We start from the raw sequence: 13,467 nt of genomic DNA, 5'->3' as shown, positions 1-13,467 counted from the left end.
CTGTTCCTATCTTGAGGAATCAGGCTGCTTTTTCCACCTGTGACCCTGGTAATTGCCGAATCCATCTTTTCGCCAAACAGAGCCTTTCTATCGTACAGGATATGACACCACAATTGTTTTGAGGATGGGTCTGCTGCCCACGGCTTCAGCCACAAAGCTCTTCTGGCCGTGATGGAATATAGCATGGCTCTGGAAGAACATCCTAAGACATCTATGGCTGCTTCTGCCATAAAATCCGAAGCCAACTTCAGCTCATCCAAAGCCTTAATGATCTCTTCGGTGTCTATGCCTCTTCTGAGGGCTGTTTCAATGTTATCCGACCACACCCTAGTGGCCCTAAAAATGGATGATAAAGCTACTGCTGGCTTGCAGGCTCCCCCGGTTGCCTGTTATACCTTCTTGAGGTCTGAGTCAATTCTTTGGTCCATGACATCTCTAAAAGAGACTGCATATCAGATTCAGACTCCTTGGATCAGATCAGGCTCCAATAGCAATATACCAAATGAAGAGAAAGCCGCAATAGTATAATTCCGTTTATTTAAAAAAATATATAAAATAAGGCGCCAAATGGCTGCTTACTTTAATCGGTGCCCCGGACCCGGCACTGAGGCTGGAAAGCGTGTAGTGTTGTGGAGAGAAGGTCCCCTCGCTGGGGAAGGGGGCGTGCGTTCCACCTCCGCTTCCTGATGACGTGGTAACATAACGTACGTCGAGGTGGTACCTGGTCACGCACAGCTATGCTACTTCCAGTCCCGCTGGTTCTCCAATCTAGGAGGTGGAATGCATGCCAGCTTCCCCAGGGAGGGGACCTTCTCTCCACAACACTACACGCTTTCCAGCCTCAGTGCCGGGTCCGGGGCACCGATTAAAGTAAGCAGCCATTTGGCTCCTTGTTTTTTATATATTTTTTAAATAAACGGAATTATACTATTGTGGCTTTCTCTTCATTTGGTATATTGCTATTGGAGCCTGATCGAATCCAAGGAGTCTGAATCTGATATGCAGATACACACCTGCGGTTTGAGCCTATATTAACCTCTTTTTTGGCTAAAAAGGTCAACAACATTTGGTAAGGTGCCATCCTTATTCAGAACACTTTTTTGGGGTGATTTCATATGGTCGGTGAAGGTGGAGCTATGCACAGTGGATGTGAAGGCTAATCATCATGCACCCAAGCACTCTATTAAAGAACTTTGTTTCTGCTATTTGTACACTAGTGGTATTTACCACATTAATTGATTGCACTGTCGTTTATTGGCTATAGTCGCTTTTGGACTTAATTGTACTCTGTGGAGGATATCATTTTTGTCATTTTTACATCACTAATTTGCACAGCCTGTGATTGATTCACTAGTATATTATTGTTATTCTATATATTTTTAATATTAATATATGTTAGCACTTTATTTACTACCTATTTATAATGTTTTTAGTGCCTCCACCCTCTTTTTCAATTTTTGAAAATGGTTAAAGGCCACCGGCCTCTTGTCCACTTTCTGCCACTCTCCTGTAACCACCCCTTTATCTCTTCCATTAAAGGAAAGTTTGAGACTTTTCTTGTTAAATGAGGAAAATACTTTTTCGTTTTGGATGGGGGCTCTGGGTCCTTTTCCCACTGAATCGCATTCTTAACTGCGACCACAACAGGTTCCACTAGGCTAAAATCAAAGGTCGACAAATCTTCTTCGGCTGTGACTAATTCGTCTTCCGAAATGCTTCCCCCAGGCTGTGGGGTAGGTGCCTCTGCTGCCCCCTGTTCTGTGGGAGGAGTTGCAATGTCTTGTGAGGAAACCAACTCTCTGATTGACTCTTTAATTATATCTTTTATAGAGCTTATCAGGCTTTGTTTCTCCACTGTAGCCTCCAAAAAGCATTGCCCACAGGCCAATTTCCCTGGTAAGGCTTTCCTGCCGCATACCCAACAATCTTCCTTCCCTGGCTTGGAGGAGGTATATCGGGAAGAACTCTGACGACCATGGGAAATATGGCCTGAGGAATGAGAGTGGCCAGAGCTTCTGTGGCTTCTTGAACCCCTATCATGAGGACTCCGGTGGGAGGATCTGCGGGATGAGTCTTGTTGCGGGCTGGGGAGACAAAACCATAAAAGAAAAGGATATCTTTCTGTGCCCGACGAAGTGCTCTTTTTTAAAAAAAAACGTACCTGCCTGTTGCAGCCCTTACCTAGTGGTATGTTGAGAATCTTTTTGGTGCGGCATGGCTATGTCCAGGGCAGCTAAGAACAGATTTAAAATGATCAACAATTACTATTAGTTCTCTAGTAGGGTCTTATCACCATAGACACAATACAAAATATATTTTTTTTTGCCAATGGTATAAATATATATATATTTCAAGTAAGTCAATAATTTAACTATTTACTCCTTTAAATACTTAAACCCCCCTCTTTTAAAAACTATTTTGGTTTTCTTTACCTTGGCTGGGATACATTTTTTGCCCAAAGAATAGCAGTGGGGTGGAGAGGAGCACCAGTGATGCTACCTCCCTGACAGTCTTACTCTTAATGAGAAGTCAGGCTGTTTAAGTAACACCCGCCACCTACTGCGCATGCGCCCACCGAGCTGATGCAACAGCCGCCCCTGAGATGACAAGGCTGAGCTCCGTGACATGTGCAAAGTGCCCGCAGCTATGGAGGGGACCGAGCTGCACCGGGAACCTGCCCTGGAGAGCCCCTCTCCTCCAAATTGTGTCCGTTGGTGGCGGGGTGCGCCTAAAAGGTGTCAGTATGCACCCGGTAGTTGAGACTGAGAACCCCTAAGGTACCCAATAAAAAATACAGGCTTGTGTAGGAGAAGTGTAAAGGCTCCAGGAGAGCAAGTAAAGAGAATTCTTGGACAGCCAGACAGAACCACCTAATGAGGAGAGAGTAATGCTCCTGGAGGTGTGTGTGTGTGCTTCCCTTTCTTTTACCTTAAAAAAGATCCACAGAAAAACAGGCTCCCATACTTATCTGGCACCTTTAGCAGCCCAAGCGATAGGACTCCATCCTGCAGGAGAGCATGAACCTGCAATGGTCACACCATACAGTATGTCAGTGAGGTAGGACTGGTGCGTGATCCTGCGGGGATGAGGACAGAAAAAAGAATGCCTAAGGGGGGTAACAACTCCTTTTTTATAAGAGAGTTAAGTGGTCCTGTGGGTCGGTAGGGGGCAGAGCCATGACTATTGGTATGCTGCCATGGAGGCACCAGAAAAGTAGTTTTTCACACTTGATGTTAGGTTGTAGTTAGTACTAAGTGCCCCAGCTGGCAATAACCAAGGAGTCAGGACCAGCACTGTCAGATGTGGGTCATATGCTCTACCTTAACTGGTAGTACTGGATATTACTGGGAAGGTGAGTATGTGTAAATGAAGAGTCAGATATGTGAACCTATTGATTTGCCCTTTATTAGCAAAGCCCTGGTTCAGTTTAAAGGAGACCATTCAGGGCACAGCAACATGTTTGCTTTAATGTTGCTTCCTTAGCATCATATACTTATCTTTCCACATTGATCTCCTGCCAATCCTTTTTTTCTCCAGGAGCCAAAAGTAATACCATTAACTTCCTGGTATATAGGGGGATGTGGGCCAATCCCACAAGGACTCCATAACCCTCTATAAGCTCTGACTCCCACAACTTGTAGCATAGCCAAGGCCTTTTCTTTAACCATGGTGAATGAACAGAGTAGTGGGAGAGTGAAAGGAAGGCAAATACTGAATGTATATATTTGGAGGTCTACATTAAATATACCTATTGCTTTGCCATGTATGGGCAAGCACAGATTTATTTTAAGGACTATTATGATGCAAGGTTTGCAAAATAAAATATCATCTAAGTACTAATTGTGCAACTCTTACATTCAACAGTGTCCTACACCCACTGTACTGTACTGGTGTAGATATTGGGATCCATTATCTCTTTTGTTATCTTGTTTCGAAAAACAAATTGTTTTGCTTTATTAAAAAAAAAAAAAAACATTATTTAATTAATAAACAAACTCAGTATGCATTTTACTAGAAGTATAGATTTAGTGTCATGACTATGAATAGGACAACTTACAGAATAAAAAGAGTAAAGTGTGCTTACATTAACATGATTAAAACTATCAGTAAGCAATCAGGAATGTGTATACCCTGCTGCAATTGCAGGCTTCTAAAGAGGAATGTGGCAGGGTCTGCATCCCTGTAGATGTGATTTCACTTTGGGAGCTTCTCACAAAAAGTGATATTTTTATTGCAGGGGATGCCAAAAATCTGACTTGTATCTTAGTGAAGTCTTCTGGAAAAATCAGTAAGCCAATCACCCAATGAAGAAATTACATATCTGGGGGGCATTCTATACACCATGTGTGTACAGAATGCCTCAGGGTTGTCATATTGCATTTTACAGAAAATTACAGTGCTGCAGATTGAGAACGAGAGGTCATTTTTAATAACCAAGCAATTTCTTTAAGTTCTTTAAGAACTAGCCTTACCATAAATGTTTGAACAGATAGTGTAGCGCTTAGTGAAATAATATGATACAAATGGATATAAATGGTGAATCCAAACACTCAATTGATAAAAATGGGTAAAAACCATAAACAATCGTGATAATCCGTATATAGGAACAATTAAATGCCCATAATGTGTAAAAACCAAAACGACACTGTTTAAACTAAGCCCAGTACACAAGGTCAAGAATGCATGCATCAAAGTAATTTCGAGCATGCACAGGTTTCCACGGCGACCAGGTAAGTATACACACTCTCGGGTTTCTCGACAAGAAAACTGCCGAGAATCTCACGATGAGAAAATAGAGAACATCTTCTCTATTTTTCTCGTCTAGATTCTGGGCAGTTTTCTTGTCGAGAAACCTGAAAGCCTTGTACACACGCTCGGTTTACTTGGCAAGAAAGCTCTGCCAGCAGTTTTCTTGTTGGTTCTTGCCGAGTAAACCGAGCATGTGTAAGAGGCTTAAGAGTTCAAAGCTTCATATTGACATCAAGATGATGAACAAATGGTGAACAAAAAAAAACTGAAGTGAAGGGAACCACCAACGATAAGTAGAAGGCTTACCAGAGCGTTTGAACCCAAAAAAACATGCATTCTATGGGTCAAACGAGCTTGTATTGTAAGGCAAGCGATGTAACTGTTCAATTTGGAAACTCAAAATGGCTGGACCAGGATCGCCCAACTATCCACAGGCTAGGATATCCTTTCAGAGTGGTTTCATGAGGGACCATGTAAAAAATTTAATAAATCTATTCTCTATTTTGTATGTGCTATAACATTTGGGATATTATTATAGCAAAAAGTAAAAAATATTGTGTTTTTTTTTAAATTGTGAGGCTTTTTTTGTTTATAGCACAAAAAATAAAAATTGAAGAGATGATCAAATACCACCAAAATAAAGCTCTATTTGTGGAAAAAAAATGATCAACATTTCATTGGGGTACAGTGTTGCATGACGGCGCAATTGTCATTCAAAGTGTGAAAGCTGAAAATTGGCCTGGGCAGGAAGAGGGTGAAAATGCCCTGTATTGAAGTGGTAATAGGATTCAATTACAATAAGACGTGTGTAGCAATTGTATATGCTGAAACTATTTTTGTTATTTGCTATTTTTTCCCCACAGAAGTAGAGTTATTTAAGTAAGTAATGTCAAATATAAGCAAGTGCAAGAGTTGAAGTGGTTAAATAATGTTAGAGATTTGTTGTAGAAATTCTCTGCAATACCACAGCAGATTTTTGTTGCCTCTGATCTGATCTTTGATCTATGGTATTGTTAGGAATACTCAAGTGAGGACAAATGAGTCCTGGCTGGCTGTTGACATGTAACAATTCACAGTAACACCAATCTTTCTTGAAAAAAAAATCCTGTATCTATGAAATCTGAGTTAACAACAAACATGCCATTTTAAGAATGATTTCACTTCATCAGATGGTTTGAGGAATCCTCCCCAAAATGTTGTTATTTGTGTACTGATGAAAAGGGATTTTCCCAAGGTAGACTGATCTCCAGTTGGTGTTATCCTGGATTGTATACATTTTGCTTTATATAGCACTGCCCTTATGTATATGTTAACACGATCTAGATAATTTCGATCATCCATTCCTTAGGGTAAATACATATGGATCGAAATGTTGTCAGTTCAGGAAAGACTGGCCAAATTTCGATCTATGTGCAGCCCTCCCTTTTTGATAGAAGTCAATAATTGGATCGACTTCTGTTGAAGAGCCACACTAGAGAACTTTCATCGATCAGCAGCTGCAGCCAATTGGTCAGTGATCTGTGTATTCTGACAGTGGAGAGACCCCACTGTCAGAATACAATGTTTCAGCAGGGAGGATTCCTCTATTCACCTTACTTGTGTGGATGGGGAAATCCATTCTTTTTTTTTTCCAACCCATCAGCTGAATGAAAAAAAAAACTAACTGTGTGCCCAGCTTTATTGTTGTGCCCCAATGAATTCTATAGAGCTCCAATTCTGTGCAAGTTCCATGTTTGTGTTATTACTTTCCTAAGCCTAAACGCTAAATTATGTTTAAAATGTATCTCAACTTTCAGTTTAAATTGACTAAATGCATTACAGGTGCATGAAAACAAAAAGTGTGTAAAGTCTTACAGATTTTTTTTACAAAGCTGCTGCAGTGAAAAGCCTGTGCCAACATGCTGTAGAAAGCCCCCCTATATTCTGTGTATAAGCAGTGACCTTTTAGCAGGGGTCTGACAAGTCCCCCCTGAGTTAAAGTGATACTAAAGGCTTGATTCTTTAAATCTAACAAACATGTTATACTCACCTGTGCTATGCAGTGGTTTTGCACAGAGCAGCCTGGATCTTCCTCTTCTCGGCCACGTCACCGGCGCTCCTGGCCCTTCCCTCTCCCTTGCTATGGGGCACCTGAGCTGAGCCACAGCTCTATGTATTCATTCAAACACAGAGTCATGATTCAGCCCTGCCCCCTCTCGCTCCTGATTGGCTAACTGCCTTCGATTGACAGCAGCGGGAGCCAATGGCGCTGCTACTTTGTCTCAGCCAATCCGGAGGGAGAATCCCAGATGGCCAAAGCACTTGTGCACATTGCTGGACAGAAATAGGGCTCAAGTAAGAATTAGGGGGCTGAGGGCGGCTGCTACACACAGAAGATTTTTTATTTTTTTGGTGCCCCGTATGAGGAACGAACACAGACGTTTTTTTAATCTTAATGGATTCTGCCTTTACAACCACTTTAAAGCTAAAGCTCTAGAATTAACAGAGATCGTAACTTTGCTTATCAGAGCGCTATATGTCTGATTCAGCATGAGGCATACCAAACCTCTCACAGGAGAATCAGTGACCTTCTGTGCAGAAGAGCAGGGGACATGATTTTCTGAAGAAAATGTATTGTAAATTGAAACATGTATTGTTTTGATGCACCTGGAATGTTTTTAGCTGATCTGATCACACAATTGTATTATTATACCTCTAAGGGGTTCTACATGAATTTCCACTAATCAATAAGTGTAAAACAAAAAAATAAATTGTCATCCTATGCAATTTCTCTTATACAGACCATATTCTACTGAGAAAAGTTGTCATGCTCCATATTGAGTGATTTTCATAGTTATCTGTATTATCCAACAGTATATTTTTGTGTAAGCACACTTTTACACCACACATGAATTAATGTGCTTTCTATACAATAAATCGTATTCATTTGAGTTTTTTGTAGTTACACCTCACTTAAAGCGGAGTTCCACCCAAAAATGGAACTTCCACTTCTCGGAACCCTTCCCCCCTCCAATGTCACATTTGACACCTTTCAGGGAGGAGCAGATACCTGTGTAATACAGGTATTTTCTCCCACTTTCGGGCATAGATAGCTGAGTCACCCGCGGGTATATACGCCACTTCCTTCGTCCCCCCTGCTGTCTTCTGGGAGACACACTTCACTTCCTTATTCCCTTACTGAAGATGACCGCGGCAGCACCCGAGAGCTGAGGGAGAGATCAGCTTCAGGTGCCGACATCGCGGGCACACTGGATGGGTAAGTGTCCTTATTTTAAAAGTCAGAAGTTGCAGTATTTGTAGCTGCTGACTTTAAAAAAAAAAATTGGCGGACCTCCGCTTTAAGTTTGGCAATACTTGTCAACTTTCATCAAATAAATTCTTCTATTAAACTGTGTATGATGGTGATTTACCCTTCACTTTTAGCATTTGCAACTTATTCATTCCAAGTTTGTATAATAATCTTGCTGATATGTATAGTTCTAGCCTGTCCATACTAGATTTTTTTTAACTATCAAAGTCCAGCTACACAGACTTTCCCCTAACCTGTGACCTTGGCTCCATTCCCAGACTGGCTTTTTTTCTCTAGTGAATGCCTTGCTATGAAATGCAATTAGCACCTTTTTTTATTTGGACTTAACCCAATAGCCATTTTTGATTTGTAAGCTCTATATACCGATTTTTAAAACACTAATTCAGAATGTACAAAATAATTAAAATTATATATGGAATAGTGTTATTTAATCATGCTACACATTTAGACAAAGTTTTCATTACTTTTACTGTTATTGAAAGAATGAGTCTCATTAATGGTTTCACTGCAAAAATACTTTTAAGCTGTGCTACTGCCAGAACATCAATTAAATATTAGTGCCGCTGTGCATTTGTAACCACAGTTCACACTGCCATGCAACTTGAATTTGTTCCTATTTATATAGAAATCTAATTTGGTCTATTCCTATGTGTTCATTTTTTGTAAGCAATAGAGTAACTAAAATTCACTTGTGTAGATAATCACTTGACCTCTGGAAGATTTACCCCCCTTCATGACCAAGCCATTTTTTGTGATACGGCACTGTGTTACTTTTATTGAAAATTGCAACACTGTACCCAAAAAAAACATATGTAATTTTTTTCTCACAAATAGAGCCTTCTTCTGAAAAAAAAAATGCAGTGGTGATCAAATACCACATTTGATCACCACTGCATTTTTTTTTGCGCTATAAAAAAAAAAGACTGTCAATTTTGAAGAAAAAAAAAAACTAACAATATTTTTTTACTTTCTGCTATAAAACATATCCGATAACAACATTTTTAAAATCTAATTCCTTCATTAAATTATGCCAATATGTATTTTGCAACATGCTTTTGGTAACAAAAATCCCAATAAGTGTATACTAATTGGTTTACACAAACATTATAATGTCTAAAAACTATGGGATATATATGAATATATATATATTAGTAATGGCAGTGATCAGCGACTTATAGTGGGACTGTGGTGGACAAGCATAGACTAACTGACATTTTTGACACTTTGCGGGAACCGGTGACACTAATACATTGATCAGTGCTAAAAATATGCACTGTCACTGTACTAATAACACTGGCTGGGAAGGGGTTAAACATGGGGTGATCAAAGGGGTAACTGTGTGCCTAGCCAGTGTTTGTGTTCACTATGTGTGTTGCTTTTACTACAGGGATAAACGGATTCTAGTCCCTGCTTTGCTAGAACACAGAATCCATGCCTTCCCACCTGTCAAAATGGTAACGTGCCTTGTTTACATAGGCAGATCCCGGTTCTGTGTAGTTTACAGGCGATTGGCGGGTGGCGGAAGACATTGAGTGACAGGCACCAACAGATCAGCTTCTGCTGTGAATTATCACAGCAGAAGCAACCCGTCATTGGTGTGTGTGTGTGCCCCTTGCAGGCAGAAGTGCAGGTTTACATATATATGTGTATATATATATATATATATATATATATATATATATATATATATATATATATATATACGTGATCTGGCACACAGCTGCCACCCTGTAGCAGTAAAACTGCTATAGAGTGGTCAGCAAGTGGTTAAGACAATTAAAAGATCTGTAACAAATGCACGTTTTCAATATGATGTGTAAATTCCCTATATTTTGTAATGTGTTTGAAGAGAGATATGCAAATACCTTCTGTTTCAAAGCCAAATCCAGTTCTGGGTGCAAGGCCACATAGACCTCTAGCCTTGCAGGCTGTTATTGAGTTACATTGACCACTATTATTATTATTATTATTATTATACAGGATTTATATAACGCCAACAGTTTGTGCAGTGCTTAACAAAATGAAGACAGACATTCCAGTTACATTACAATTTTGGTACAAGATGAATCAGAGGGCCCTGCTCAGAGCTTACAATCTAGGAGGGAGGGTCAATTGATACAAAAGGTAATAGCTGTGGGGATGAGCTAATGGAGTTAGAAGCAGAATAAGCTTCTTTAAAGAAGACCACTGATTATTATGGGGTCACAGAGCCTAATGCCACGTACACATGGTCGGAATTTCCGTCAAGAAAAGTTCGATGTGAGCTTTTGGTCAGAAATTCCAACTGTCTGTAGGCTCCATCTGACTTTTTCTGTCGGAATTTCCGACAGCAAAAATTTGAGAGATGGTTCTCAAATTTTCCGACGGGAAAAGTTATTGTCGGAAATTCCGATCGTCTGTATGCAATTCCGATGCACAAAAAAACATGCATGCTCTGAATCGATTTGGCGCATGCTCGGAATCATTGAACTTAATTTTTATTGGCTCGTTGTAGTGTTGTACGTCACTGCGTTCTTGGCGGTCAGAATTTTAGACTATATTTGTGTGACCGTGTGTATGCAACACAAGTTTGAGCCAAAACTCAGTCGAAAAAAAAAAAAATCCACGGTTTTCTTGTGGGAATTTCCAGGTCGTGTGTAAGTGGCATTATACATAAAATCCATTGTCCTCCTTCCTATTACTTTTTTTTAATCACCGCTGATGGCCCAACAAGCTGTAAAAGTATTACAGCATGAATAGACAGTTGGGTTATGCAGTTGGAGCTGCACCCAGACCCCATGGGGAAATGCTATATTCAATATTCAAAAAAAGGAAATACCACCATATAGGGATATATGGAGTGATTTTATCTTGTTTCAACTATTAAACAGTCAAATTCAAGTTGGGATGTGGGATGTTTGATGGGTGTTGAGAAAACAATGGCACATCTGTTGTTTCCACCATCAAACTTCTTGTACCAACTGATGTATTGGAACTGTGAAAAATATTGGAAGAAGCAGAGTGATGTTAGCCAAAGTTTTGTTTTTGTGAAATACAAGGCACAAGGTAGTCAGTCTATGGAAGAACGAATTGTAAATCTGGCCCTTAGGATGACATCCCATTTACACAATTTTTGTGTTAAGTGATTATGTAAGTACAAAAATACTGCTAGAATGTCCTATTACAGTAGGTCAGCATAGGATATTGTTTATATTCAGAGCTACTTTTTACCTGTACACCCCAACTAACCATAGAAGGGAAAGATGTTTAATTTTGACTTGAACTATGAAGAGCCCTGCTACTTTTGTCAGCATCCCCAACACCACCTTCACCCTACAGATATCTTTCTGAATTTAGTCAGAGGTATCTCAGGTATCTCTTTAGTCTCAGGATCCCTGCCTGCTTAGATCGTACCCACCAGGAAGCTGTCATTGTACACCGCCAATTAAATAAATAACGTGTGTATGTTCGGCTGCGGACAAGGAAATGCCTTATTGCCTATGATTGGTGGTGTGCAGTGATGGCTTCCTGGTGGGTTCAATCCGAACACACCTGAGCCCATTCCTAGTCAGAGGTGTCTAAAGGTGGAAAGTAAATGGAATAAAAAAAAAGGTAACAAAAAGGCTTGCTCAAATGTTGGTATCTGATGCTGAACCCCTGTTTCCTACTACCCTGGATACTGGTCTAAAGGTGCCATTATAGTTATAAAAGATAACTGTTTTCATTCTGTAACATATGATAAAAAAGAAGAAGCTGTTATAAGATTTTTCCTTCTCTTTTTTTTTACATTTTGTCCATAATGGAATACATGACTATTTCACCAATGCAGTAATACTATATTTGAATTGTTTGTAATGATATTAGCTACACTTCTAAATCTCGTTTATTTTTTTAGGCGTTCAGTTCACCTTTCACACCTTTCATCTGGAAGATCTTCATGACTACTTACTAATTACCGAAAATGGTAGCTTTACCCAGCCTCTGGCACGGCTCACCGGCTCTGAACTCCCTGCAGCAATTAATGCCGGTCTCTATGGAAATTTCAGAGCTCAGTTGCGATTTATTTCTGATTTTTCAATATCATATGAAGGATTCAACATTACCTTTTCTGGTAAGGAAATTGTCAGCATACACTTTAAAATTTAATAGTCATTTTTCCTCTTCAGTAATGATAAAGGAATATGTTTAATAAGTTAAAAAAAGTTACCTTTGTTTAATTCAACTTTTATTGTCCCTAGCTTTAATAATAACAGATGCCTCTTTGTATTAATTACACTGCTCAATCTAGATATTAAAAAAAGCTATATACATGCCAAGATAAAATGGTATGTAAACCCAAAGGCCGGGATTCAGGTACATCGGCGCATCTTTGTGCCGGCGTAGAACATCTCAAATGCGCTGCGCCGACGTAACATTGAGAGGCAAGCTGAGTATTCACAAAGCACTTGCTCCCATATTTACGCCAGCGTAACGTAATTAGGCCGGCGTAAGCCTGCCTAATTCAAAGTAGGCAGGTAGTAGGCGTGTTGTATTAAAATGAATTGTGACCCCATGTAAATGAATGGCCGTACGAACGGCGCATGCGCGTGCATGCTCAGAATCACGTTGCATATACTCCCTAAGATACGCCGGCTCAATGCCTATGACGTGAACGTAACCTACGCCCAGCCCCATTCACGTACGACTTACGTAAACAACGTAAAATACGACGGCTGTTTCCCGACGTTTCCGACGTCCATACCTTAACATGACTTACCTCTGCTTTATGAGGGGTAAACTTACGCCGGATGTATGACTTACGTAAACAGTGTAGATTACTGCGACGGGCGTAAGTACGTTAGTGAATCGGCGTATCTTGCTCATTTACATATTCGACACGCGGAAATCAATGGAAGCGCTCCTTGCGGCCAGGGTAAATATGCGCCCAAGATACGACGGCGTAGGAGACTTACGTCGGTCGGATGGAGCCAGAATTCAGGCGTATCTGGTTTTAGGAATACGGCGCATAGATACGACGGCGCATCCTAGAACTTACGCGGCGTATAAGTAGATACGTCGGCGTAAGTCATTTGTGAATCTGGGCCTTAAAGAAAAAATACTTCAGGGCCAGGAGGCGGCGGTGGTATGCATAAAGGGTAAAAAAGTCTTAAAAAAGTATTCATATCCCTCGAATCTGACAACTATTGCACTCCACAAATCTGGCCTTTATGGAAGAGTGGCAAGAAGAAAGCCATTGTTGAAAGAAGGCCATAATAAGTCCCGTTTGCAGTTTGTGAGAAGCCATGTGGGGGACACAGCAAACATGTGGACTAAGGTGCTCTGGTCAGATAAGACCAAAATTGAACTTTTTGGCCTAAAAGCAAAAGTCTATGTGTGGAGGAAAACTAACACTGCACATCACCCTGAACACACCATCCCCACTGTGAAAC

At 40.3% G+C, this 13,467-nt stretch overlaps 1 protein-coding gene across 1 annotated transcript in view; it reads left to right on the top strand.

The window, feature by feature from the left end:
* The window catches only part of LOC120941319 (CUB and sushi domain-containing protein 3-like), a 105,733-nt gene that overhangs the window by 33,739 nt on the left and 58,527 nt on the right, over positions 1-13,467 (top strand). Inside the window, exon 6 of the mRNA XM_040354645.1 lies at positions 11,934-12,149. Coding sequence (XP_040210579.1) covers positions 11,934-12,149 — 216 coding nt within the window. The remainder of the gene's footprint in view (positions 1-11,933; positions 12,150-13,467) is intronic.

This window comes from Rana temporaria, chromosome 5, assembly GCF_905171775.1.
Source record: "Rana temporaria chromosome 5, aRanTem1.1, whole genome shotgun sequence".
Lineage (NCBI taxonomy): Eukaryota > Metazoa > Chordata > Amphibia > Anura > Ranidae > Rana > Rana temporaria.
The sequence above is the reverse complement of the archived record's forward strand: the minus strand, read 5'-3'. Positions and strand labels throughout refer to the sequence as shown.